This window comes from Pleurodeles waltl, chromosome 8 (genome assembly GCF_031143425.1).
Source record: "Pleurodeles waltl isolate 20211129_DDA chromosome 8, aPleWal1.hap1.20221129, whole genome shotgun sequence".
In the NCBI taxonomy this organism is placed as follows: domain Eukaryota; kingdom Metazoa; phylum Chordata; class Amphibia; order Caudata; family Salamandridae; genus Pleurodeles; species Pleurodeles waltl.
The window spans coordinates 1184999831-1185012640 of record NC_090447.1 but is presented as its reverse complement, the minus strand read 5'-3'; the positions used below and the strand labels follow the sequence as shown (position 1 = coordinate 1185012640).

Sequence of the window (12810 nt, the reverse complement as noted above, 5' to 3'; positions counted from 1 at the left end):
CCCCCTCTCGACAGCATGAGCCTAACGCAGTCCTCTGGGTCAGCGGGTCTCCGTTACTTGTTCACTGGGCAGGGCAGTCCTGGGTGCTACAGGTGCTAGTCGGCCATGCTATCGTGGCTGGAGCGTCTTCATCACCCCCCCTTGCTGCAGTTTCTGCACCGGGCGTCTCCTTTGCCATGGCGAATGCTCCTCACCTGCTTCCCCTCCTTTCTGGCCTCCGTTCACTCTTCAGCGCCTGCCCCACACGGCCCAGGCATGAAAATGGCTGTACGGGTGGCCACTTGGGCAGCGTCCAGGGCCGCGGCCCAGCGGCGTCAGTCAGCTGCACTCAGTGTCCCCTGCCAGACGTTCCTCTGCTTGCTGCACCAACTCCGTCCCACCGCAGCCCACCACGCAGCTCCCCTTCTGGTCCATTCAGTGGGGCCGCAGCACTTCAGAGCGCATCACTGCAGTTCCTGGCCCTCAGCCGAACCTTAGGGCTCCAAGCGGCACATGGAGCGTCACCGCACCCTCAGATGGCGTTGTCGAACGCCCAGCCCGGTCTCGTTCCAGGGCTGGAGGCGGAGCCCCGGAAGAACGCTCCTACTTGGTGGCCATCTTTGCCACACCCCGGGTAACTTGATTTAAAGGTAAATCATCTCATAGGATCACCTAAAGCCAGCTAACCACAATGCACCATTGCACCGCTCGCTGTGGCATACATTTTTAGGTGTCATTCCATTCACAATGTTCTTTGCATAGTAGCTCTAAATTATTCCCTCGCTTTTTCTCTCTTCTGCTCTCGTTTGTGTTTTGTTAATCCCTCACAGCCAAAATGGAGGACATAGCTTGGAAGCGTTATCAGAGAATCTGTACTGAATGACTATAAACTCTTGCCTCTGTTCTTATTGCGCGCGCTTCCCCAGTCCACAAAACACATAGGCCCTCATTACGAGTGTGGTGGTCTTAAGTCCACCACACCCACGGTGGCAGTCAGACCACCGCCAAAGTGGCGGTCCGACCTCCATATTACGACCACCGGCACCGCCACTTTTAAGCCAGCCGACAAACTGGTGATGACGGCGGCCCAATCTGCAAGGGCAGCGCTGCCTTGGGGATGACGAATGCCATGTCCGCCAGCATTTGCATGGCAGTTCCACTGCCATGCAAAGGCTGGCAGAGACGGGGTGCTCCCTGCTCAGGGGCCCCCATGGACAGCCCCATCATGAAAAGCGCGATGGGTGCTCTCGCACCAGACGCACCGCAACATTGCTGTCGGCTCGATTACGTGCCGGCGTCAATGTTGTGGTCAGTTTCCAGCTGGGCTAGCGGGCAGAAACGCTGTTTCCACCCACAGGCCCAGCGGGAAACTCGGGATAGGGCCAGTGAGCAGAAGACCGGAGTGGCGGTCTTCGGACCCAAACAGTGGGCGGCCTCCAGGGCCTGCCAAACTCATAATAAGTCCCATAGTATGGTTAATTTTGTGTAGTATGTACGGATGAGACCGGGAACATCTGAAATCAATTCTTAACTGTAACCCGGAAGAAAAATGAACAGGTCATTTGTGAAGTTAAATCTTACACTATTTTTTGTTTGAAATGAAAATTTTATTCTCACATTGTTGAGTCGTAGAATCGGGAAATGTTGCTATGTATTTACATTTTAATTCTGTCATACGCAGTGGGTTGCAATGCTTTGGTAAAAGAATGCCATTTTGCAGGTCGATAAAATCTGGCTTTACATGACGTGATTAAACATTGTACCGCATAGATTTTGTTTGTGCTTTGTTAAACTCCCAATATCCTAAATAAAAAAAATAAAAAAAAGGGAATTTTGTTATAATAGAAAGAAAGTGGTTGCCTTTCTTGGATATGCAGTGAATACGTTTCAAGTCGGACATATAAAACATGTGTCTGTTTTTTTTGTGTTTTTTTTTACTTCGCATTTCCCGTCGCCAAGGACTTTCGCCACTTTCACCTTCTAAAAATGTAGTCAATTACTTTAAAAAACTGCACTTACCTACCTGCTCACTAATCGCTCTATCCCTCCCACAAAGCGTTTTGATGAAGGTTTGGACCAGACCTTCGCAATGTCAAGAATTATACCAATTAAATATTCAACTGTAGCATTGAAAACTGTAGCTGTGTGAAGGAACAATATGTTTTTTGACGAGGAGTAAACATTTAAAAATGCAAATCCTAATTTGTTGGGTGGCGAAGTCAGGGTTCATATACACCAGGAGAAGAAGATCTGGAGTATGTGATAGCCCTTGTGAGATGGGCTGCATCCTTACCTGCATTTTTTGTAGATGCAGTAAAAATAGTTTTGTCTAACAGAAATAAAATACAAGCCGCTTTCGTGTTTCTATGCAGTCCTGCTTCACATTTTTGACTACCCAAAAGAATAAAACATACAAGGAGATAACAAGTGATTCATCACACCTTTCAAACAGATGTTCTCCTTCCTGACTATTGAAAAAAATATGCTGCTCCTCAAAATAAGTTGATGATCTTAAGAATAAAAGTAGACCCAGATCCATAGCTGACACAACCCTTCTCTTTAGTAATGTTATTGCGCTGCCACCTCCCCATGATAGATTTGCCTATTATTGAACAACATACTTATGACATGATGGGTTATGTGCAAGCCCACCTAGGTGATTTTTGTGTAGTTGTTTACACCCTTACAAAAAATATTGTATATTTGATTTGGCATCATCATTAGATCACTTGGTTGCAAAAACTGACCCCACATAACGTGGACAACACATTGGAGGCATTCGAATACAGGAAAAAACTCCTCGGAGATCATGCACAGTATTCTGATCTTACACTAGGTGAAGATCAAATTATGAGGCAGGATTGACCAATTTATGTGTCAAGAAGAGTCCAGTTATGAATTTACAACTCCAATAGCTCCAACTCAAGCAAAGGCAAGACCCATCGCAGTGCAAATACTTGTTTTAAACTCCCTCTGAAAATTGTGGCAAGTTTAGAGCAGTATGTTTATTTAGTCATAGAGCAAACAGTACTAACAGAAGACCAGTTCTCTTAAGACAGTCACTAGGAGCCTGATCAGATAGGCCAGACAGATACTGTTTGCAGAAAGCTTTCTCAACAGTCTGAAAGTATTTTTTGCTTTTCTGTTCAATTATGGGAATGTCTTAAAATATTTGTTGACTGTTTTATAAGGCGCTAAGAAAAGCAACTCATATCAGAGTAATTTGCAATATGTGGAAAAATAATTAAGAATGCAAAATAAACACATCCATTGAAGTCTTCATCCAAATTCACGTTGTGAAGCTGCCATGTTGTGCATAGTTTAAGGCAAACATTCCTCTTTCACTGCAAAAGTCTGCCTTGATTTAAAGCAGTGGTTCCCAACCTGTGGTCCACGGATCCCCAGGGGTCCGTGACATATTCCCAGGAAGACACTTCTCCATCTGGGCCCTTTCGCTGCCTGTTTTTATATTTATTACTTAATTTGTGCAGCAGTTAGAAAGGCAAAGTTCCATGTACATCCAGCAGCTTTAGGGGAAAAATAAAAGCATCCAGATAACTCTGATGATTAATGTACCTGCTGGAGAGGGATGGAAGGTTTCTCTAGTGGCAGTTTTGACTCATCTAAGGTAGTGCAGATGGTTAATGTGCCTGCTGCAAAGAACATGTATTATGCAAAAAACACATATATATGTGCCTAGCACAGTGGGTTACTGCTTTTGTCACAGAGATTATTTTATTATTGGCAGTTCATAAATTACAATCGTAATCTAGCACAGTGAGCTATGAGCTGCCATCAAAGAGATGCATGCAAACTGCATGGGACAAATTAGAAAGTTATGTCCCCTATCCCCCCCCCCCCTCAACCCTCTCAGTCTTTCATTTTCCTCATGCTGCTAAAGAAAGGCTTGCTTGCAAAGAAATATATTTTTATTGTTAAATTCAATGCTAACCACTGTGTTATATTCCGAATCCGGAATGTGTGCTTCTCCAGACTCCAGATCAAGCACTCTTAGAAAATGCCTACCAATATGGATGACATGTGAATCCTACACATTGTAGTCCCCTGTAAAGTGCTTCAACACCCTACATTGGAAGGAGAAGTGCTATAAAAAAAAAAAAATTACATGTTACAGAGAGGCTATGGGGAGATGAGAGGCCCTTATGGTTTTACTTCCTTTCCCCCAACACATATTTATGTGAAAAAGCTTACTCAGATGTTATGTACCTAAAAAAGAAAAACAGAAATGGCAGGGGATATGTAGAATCTGACCTGAGGATTCAGCTTTATTAAATAAAACCAAACATTGAAATGTTACTTGCTGAGATGCAGTGCCAACCTTCGCATTAACATTTTTCGATGTTTTCATATTTTTCAATATAAAATAATTATTTTTAGTAATTCAAGTATTTGTTTAGCGTTTACTTGTTTGCGTATTTTGTGAATTACTGTTTTAATGTGTGAAATTTAAATCATACAAATTGCTTGGGGGTCTCCGGCTTCCAGTAGTGATTCATTGGGGGTCCTCAAGAGTCAAAAGGTTGGGAAACACTGATTTAAACTACAAGTGTTTCAATTGATGTGATGCTTTTGTTTCAGCTTCCCAGATAAGTGATACATATTTCTTGATATTTCGATATGTGTTACAATGGCTAAAAGACAGTCAGTCATTTTCATCAAAGTAGAGGTTTGTGGAATTAAAGAATTATGTTTTGTCAGTTACATTTTACAGGGAGGCAACATAAACGTAGTCAAATGGTTTATATGGGAGTTAAAAAATTATTTCATTCAAGCCATGGGTGAAGGGGCAGCCCTGCTGTTTAGATAGACATTGTTCCAGGTTCAGGGCAGTGCGTCGGAGAAGACCAATGGAGTATTTATGCTTGTATGTTTTTGGAATTTCTAAAGTAGGAAGTTTTGCTTTAAATGACTTGCAGCATTCCGCTTATTTCTTGTTTTTCCCTATATTGTAGTGAAAAGGGTATCACTAATTAGTAGCCAGCAAGGCTCTACATGTATTTCAACATAGGGGGGAGTTTATAATAAATTTAAGAAAATCTTAGTCTTGTGGCCAAGCTTGCTGAACAGGCTGTCACAAAAGAACCAATCAAATTGTGAATTGTGTATTGTGTTGCCTTTCTACGAACTTATTCCAGGTGGAAGCTATGCTCATTGCACAAAATCAATATTAAACAGGTCTGCTTTGAGCACGGGTAAGGTTACTGTTCAAATTATTTTTTGCAGCAATAATTTTCATCTAGTTTAAGCCACAACTTTATACATTTAAGGACAAAATTAATGTATCCCATTATTGATATGTATAAGGCTGCCATGGTTTTCTCTTTATACTTTTGCTGGTATCTTCTCTCTGGATCTTGATGGCTAAACTGATGTCCCCTTTTTATGAACTAGTATTGAAAAATGCATTCCTCTAAGATTCATGATCCATGATTGGTATCAGTGTTGCTAGTTGGTTAGGCCTAGATTAGAAATTGATATATTCAATATGTGGAATGTACAATAATTGTTGTGGCTGTTTGTATTTAGGATGGGCTGGAGGGGACAGAATATGTAATCTATACAGGATTTCAGATGGGACTTCATTGGAAATTGAACCTAAAGGGTTTTAGCAGGAGCTGTTAGGTTTAATTGTAGAGGAAAGATGCAAAATAGGGAAAGGAGCAAGCTTGATGGCAAAGAATCACTAGTGTGCTACAATAATAGCCAAATAAAAATGTAGTAGTACTAGCTGATTTATTCCATCTGTTGTTAGAAAGACACCATTATAGATATATAAAAGACATGTTTAAGTAGTGAGCCTCGGACAGATACTACACTGTAGAGGTTCAAAGAGTTTGTGATGGTCAAGATGCGATTGTAGTTGGATGTTCTTGGACAGTTACTGATGACTATACATGATGCGCAGTTTTTAATTTGGGGTGCCGTATTAGTTCTAGGACGGGCTAAAGCACTGCACATGCTTTAATGATTTTGGCTAATATGGTGTGACCTGGTTAAGCCGTATTACACATGCTCCTAAAAGTTAGTTTCCTTGGTGATGGTTTCAGGAATCGTCAAGAGAACAAAGGTGAATGTTTTGTTTTTACTGGATCACACTGCTCCCCATTTTTTGCTCGCGAGAAAAGTTTGTGTTCTCTCGCATGTTGTCATGGATTTTGTGGTTCTTCTTATGAAGAAGGTTATTTTAAATATTGTGTTCGGTGGCATGTGTAGCTGCAGATACACATGCTGTGCATAGTCCGCCGTCTGGTGTTGGGTCGGAGTGTTACAAGTTGTTTTTCTTCGAAGAAGTCTTTTCGAGTCACGAGACCGAGGGACTCCTCCTCCTTTGTTTCCATTGCGCATGGGCGTCGACCCCATCTTCGATTGTTTTTTTTCCGCCATCGGGTTCGGACGTGTTCCTTTTCGGAGTAGTACACTTCTTTAATTAGAAGATGACTTCTGCTCAGTTAATCTTGTTGTGTTGACCTTCTGCTGTTTAACTTTGTATGTGGTTTCTGATATATATCAAGCTCATTTAATTTTCTGAAATTTGATTTGAAAAATTTACGGTAATGCTGTCACTGTCCATGATGTTGTCAATTTCTGAGACAGCAGCATTGAGAGAGTGCCGAAGAGGCACAGATATGAGTAAATTAGGCTCTTATATTAATCTTCCGAAAACTTTTAACATCATCCACCCTACTGCCGCAGTTATGTGATCACTCAGACAACGCATACTCACAAATGTTTCTCATCAAATATATTTATTGATAGTGATATTTTTATTAACTTAGTTGCTCTTTATTCCTTAAAATGTTAATTACTTGTCTCTCTGTGTACATATGGGGGTCAGCAGGTTGGTATGGTTGTGAGGATAGCCTTTTGCCAAAATGCAATGTGGAGTAATCGTATCAGTGTGACAGCTTTCTCAAAACTCATTTTCCAAAATAGATCAACCAGTTTGCAGCCTATTTAACTAGGCAATGAATGTGTGTGTTGAGGTTCAGATGAGTTAGTTTCCACTCTTATTAAAGTATGATATTTTATTTTCTCTTGCAGGACTTGGGGATCACGAAGGTGGGCCATATGAAGCGAATTCTTCAGGGAATTAAGGAACTTGGCAAAAATGTGCCGTTGTCTGAGATGTAACCACACTGGTACTATCCCTGGAAGGTGGGAGACTGTGCCAGTTATGCAAAGCTGTCAGTGGCACAGTGCTGCTCTTGTTGTTTATGGCATGAAGGAGGACATGCTGGGATGCAGATTTCCGGAACAGTCGTCTCCACCGCCACGGGCTGGAAGACATGGATCTATATTTCCGAAAGGTTTTGTGCCAAAAAGAGTCCCCTCTGTAAAGCCATTTTCATACTGTGCAACTTTGACCAGTTCAGATGTGCACTGTTTGATAGAAAATTAGGTTTTTTGTCAAGTGAACGGTATTGCTCTGGGATAGACTATAGCAGCTAGTAAATATAGATTTCCTAGAAGCAAGGCCCCTGTACAGGTATGGCTTCAGTGCAACCACATATCATTGTACCAGAAGCCCTGAGTTCCTTAGAGACTGGAGCTCAACCAGAATAGATGAAGAGAGGTCAGTCATGTGGTTTTACATGTGAGATTGGCAGTGCTTCAGGAACCAACCTAACGAGGCCAAGGAGTATGGTGTAATTCAACAAAACCCTTTGTAGACCCTAAGAATGCAAACGGTAATGCATGGTGTGCCTGCCATATTTGTTGTTCTGTTGCATGACACATCTGATACTTAAAAAACACACTTGAACAACTTTTATATCAGTTTTAATAAGATTTTAATTTATTACTACTGACGTGTCTTTTTATTGTTTTGGGGCACTTTTTTATTCTGTTGTATTGTATTTAGCATGAACTCGTCGTGTGACAAAGGATTCGTGAGTGTGAACATGTAGCATCTGTGCCATAATGAGAAAATGATGTGCTTTATGTAACCAAGAAATATTTATTGCAGCTAGTCATTATCGTCCAGTAATTCTTGTAGTTAGTGTACACTTTAGGCAGCGTCTCTGAAATGCTCTTTGGAAAGAAGGTTACCTCACAAAATTATTTCCTGGTGACTGTTGTTTTGAAGTTAGTGGATAAACAATTTTCTCCATGTGCACAGAAGTACATTTTAATGTATACGATCAAGTATCCTACGTAGATACGCAAAGTCAAACATCTTTGTAGTCTGAATGTCCTTGAAATATTTTGATGCACTCCTGATTTTAGTGTTCTTTCCCCTCACCCACATCCCTGGCCCTATCCGCCGACCGTTGTCAGTATACCATAGCAGTTGATATTTTTCATATCTTGAGTAGCACATTTCCGTGAGGCTACAATTCAATGTACAATATTAGGTTCCATTGATTTTGTTTCTATGTATGGTGTTATTTTATGTAAGGTTTGATTTTGTGGGGGTAACTTACTTCCACATTGTCATGGTAAAGCTCAAACTCATGCAGTTGATATGCATGTTTATCATTAAGTTGGAGCTTCTGAGAACTGTATCAGTGGCATGGCAGAATGTTCAGGTAGATGTTGCACAACTCTGTCACTACCCATCTATGATTTCTGCATATTTATGATTTAAAAGACATATACAAAAGAGGAAGGGGGTATGGATGGACATCTTAAACAGGGTTGGATGGCAGTGACATCTGGCACCAAATTATGGACTTATACATATCGACATACAGATCATTTCAGCAGAAATGTTTTGTCCACTCATAAAAGATAAGTATTGCAATTTTCTAGATATAATTAATACCAAATGAGACGAACATGTGAAAACTGTATGTTCACTGAGCCAAGCTCTGTTGTTTAAGGCACGTTTTACAGACAGTGCACATGTGTACACAAATCAAGGACAACAAAGTTTGCAATTGTCGTGCCTCGTAGATACAGAATTTGCAGGGATGTGGGATCATTGCTATATGATGTGGAAACCAGTCATGAAACGATTTTGCCTCAAGATGACTTGAGTCAAGTTCAGCCATTGTTCACATTGGCTTTTCCTGTATAATTCTGCTCATTTGCTTTCGAAACTAGGGTGGTATTGTCTTCAAGCATAACATCATACTTCTGTCTTGTGCAACTCAAATCATTTTGTTACACATTCCTTTTTTCAACGAGTTCCCCCTGTAACCAATATCTGACCACCCCAGAGCTGGCCTGTTCTATATTCTTTGAGGCAGCAAGCCTTTGTTGGAAGCCTTTGGTGAAGAAAGGAAATACTTGAACTATTTGCAAAGCATCTTTGTGATTGTGATGTTACCGTATTAGGCACCAAAAGAGAATATTATGCATCCAAACCAGCTCTCACAGTCCCATCAAAAAAGTAGGTGTTGCTGGAGCCTTTTCTCTGTGTCACAGTCATCATGCTTGTCCAGAGATGCATTTCTACCATTTGTCCACAGCAATGCTCTTTCCACAAAGCTCTTTCTGGAGGTTTTCTCTACAACCCACACCAATCTTTTTATGAACTATTAGCAAGTGCTAACCCCAGAGTTACATGTGATAGATACCTTTGTCAGCTTCTCCAGTCATGGGCCCTCTGCGGATAACCACATGTGTATAACAAGACACTAGCCAACAGGAAGGCCGCTATTTCACATTGCTAAAATATCCACTAGAAGGAGTAGAAGACAGCAATCCAATTCATGGACACACTATACATAGTTTTGAAAACTAAATGTGAAACTGTAGAGTGAAGAGTATATACCTGAGGCCAGATTATCAAAGTATTTAACCATTCGACGTTTTGCTGTGAGTACACACATCTTGACTTACGAGTGCTGACGTGGATGTTGGGAGGTGTAGAAAAGGTACACATGCATCCTCACTCTTTCTCTGGGTGTTGACACCCGTTGTGAAAGTAGTTTGCCACCCTCAGAACGGCCAGAGGTTTATTCCTGTTAACACCAGGAGATGATTGTATGAAGAGAACAGTGAGGGAACATCCCAAAATTGCTTTTTAGAATTGGTTCTGGTGTTGGTGGAGGGGGGAAGGCATTTCCGCACACAGAAAAAATATTTTCCCCATCGAGGATAAAAACGTTAGCAAATGCACTACACATTCACTAAATATTGACATTTCGTTGTGTAGAAATGTACAATGAGCAAATGTTTATGCGTGAGTAGTTCTGGGAATCTTAAAGTTTCATTGTGTTCATGGAGTACACCTAGGATTCTATTTGAATTCCCCAAATGTTGAATTATATTTGAAGTGTGAGTAAAAATGTGGAGCACGATATAGTGCCACTTAGAACTGCTTTCATCTAGCAGTCAGGTGGCACAATATAAGGCTTGCATATGAATGTGGCTTGTGCAACTGGGAAAGCACATTATCAGTCATTGGCGTTCTTACAAGTAGAATGCTGGAAGCATAAACCAATGTTCATATTTTAATGATAGCAAGCCCAAATGTTAGCTGAGAGATCCTGGAATCTGCCACCCTCAAGCTATAGTTCAAAAAGGGTTTGAGACAGAAGACCTTTATTTTTTATGTGTGTTACATGTGCTGTTATGTCTTGGCTGTGGATCCCTTATTAGTGTTACTTTGTGTTAGGCTAATCTTGGTGTTTGGTTCTCTGCTCCTTAAATCACAGTAGGAATTGTGTTTACATATATACGTAGCAATAGCTTTCAATGATAGTTTGTAGTACTGATTGCGTACCAAAGAATGCTCCTGCAACATTTCCAACAACTCTGTATCACTATCAGTGTTATCCAACAGGTGTACTTGCTCTCGGATATACATGTTAGATCACACTTTTTGCCACTAAAAGCACCACAAACTGAGAGTGGTCATAACACATTTGCATGGATTTTAAAATAACATTTAAATTGTGTTTTTCCTTTTATCTTAGAAGTACAACTAAGCCATCATTTTGTTTTTATTTGATCAAGCTTTCATATGCACATTAGACAAGTTATGTGCCTCAAAGACGCAGGTTGAAATATACAGTCTTCGGCCGAACTGGACCCTTCTGAATATACAGGGAGTGCAGAATTATTAGGCAAGTTGTATTTTTGAGGATTAATTTTATTATTGAACAACAACCATGTTCTCAATGAACCCAAAAAACTCATTAATATCAAAGCTGAATATTTTTGGAAGTAGTTTTTAGTTTGTTTTTAGTTTTAGCTATGTTAGGGGGATATCTGTGTGTGCAGGTGACTTTTACTGTGCATAATTATTAGGCAACTTAACAACAAAAAAATATATACCCATTTCAATTATTTATTATTACCAGTGAAACCAATATAACATCTCAACATTCACAAATATACATTTCTGACATTCAAAAACAAAACAAAAACAAATCAGTGACCAATATAGCCACCTTTCTTTGCAAGGACACTCAAAAGCCTGCAATCCATGGATTCTGTCAGTGTTTTGATCTGTTCACCATCAACATTGCGTGCAGCAGCAACCACAGCCTCCCAGACACTGTTCAGAGAGGTGTACTGTTTTCCCTCCTTGTAAATCTCACATTTGATGATGGACCACAGGTTCTCAATGGGGTTCAGATCAGGTGAACAAGGAGGCCATGTCATTAGATTTCCTTCTTTTATACCCTTTCTTGCCAGCCACGCTGTGGAGTACTTGGACGCGTGTGATGGAGCATTGTCCTGCATGAAAATCATGTTTTTCTTGAAGAATGCAGACTTCTTCCTGTACCACTGCTTGAAGAAGGTGTCTTCCAGGAACTGGCAGTAGGACTGGGAGTTGAGCTTGACTCCATCCTCAACCCGAAAAGGCCCCACAAGCTCATCTTTGATGATACCAGCCCAAACCAGTACTCCACCTCCACCTTGCTGGCGTCTGAGTCGGACTGGAGCTCTCTGCCCTTTACCAATCCAGCCACGGGCCCATCCATCTGGCCCATCAAGACTCACTCTCATTTCATCAGTCCATAAAACCTTGGAAAAAAATCAGTCTTGAGATATTTCTTGGCCCAGTCTTGACGTTTCAGTTTGTGTGTCTTGTTCAGTGGTGGTCGTCTTTCAGCCTTTCTTACCTTGGCCATGTCTCTGAGTATTGCACACCTTGTGCTTTTGGGCACTCCAGTGATGTTGCAGCTCTGAAATATGGCCAAACTGGTGGCAAGTGGCATCGTGGCAGCTGCACGCTTGACTTTTCTCAGTTCATGGGCAGTTATTTTGCGCCTTGGTTTTTCCACACGCTTCTTGCGACCCTGTTGACTATTTTGAATGAAACGCTTGATTGTTCGATGATCACGCTTCAGAAGCTTTGCAATTTTAAGAGTGCTGCATCCCTCTGCAAGATATCTCACTATTTTTGACTTTTCTGAGCCTGTCAAGTCCTTCTTTTGACCCATTTTGCCAAAGGAAAGGAAGTTGCCTAATAATTATGCACACCTGATATAGGGTGTTGATGTCATTAGACCACACCCCTTCTCATTACAGAGATGCACATCACCTAATATGCTTAATTGGTAGTAGGCTTTCGAGCCTATACAGCTTGGAGTAAGACAACATGCCTAAAGAGGATGATGTGGTCAAAATACTCATTTGCCTAATAATTCTGCACTCCCTGTAGTTCATACTTCCCAATATTGGACGGTCAAAACGAAGTGCTTTTTGGGCAAGAAACAGACACAGGATTCACATAATTTCAGTGAATTACAGATTCCTACTAATAGGAAGCATGAATATATATATATACATATATATATATATATCACAGAAAGCTCTGAATTATTTGCCGTACTTCACAGTGCTGAATTCATTTGCAGGGTATTTAACTTTCCTAAAACAAATTCACAAAAGTTGAACGCAGGATTTATA

At 40.9% G+C, this 12810-nt stretch overlaps 1 protein-coding gene across 4 annotated transcripts in view; it reads left to right on the top strand.

The window, feature by feature from the left end:
• Positions 1–11302, top strand: part of DGKH (diacylglycerol kinase eta) — a 661954-nt gene extending 650652 nt beyond the window's left edge. For 3 of the 4 annotated variants that reach the window (XM_069205429.1, XM_069205427.1, XM_069205431.1), the window contains one exon: positions 7042–11302. In XM_069205429.1, the coding sequence (XP_069061530.1) occupies positions 7042–7131 (90 nt within the window). In that variant the 3' untranslated portion in view covers positions 7132–11302. The remainder of the gene's footprint in view (positions 1–7041) is intronic. The other variant, XM_069205430.1, reaches the window with a different exon arrangement.
• The last annotated feature ends 1508 nt before the right edge of the window (positions 11303–12810 follow it).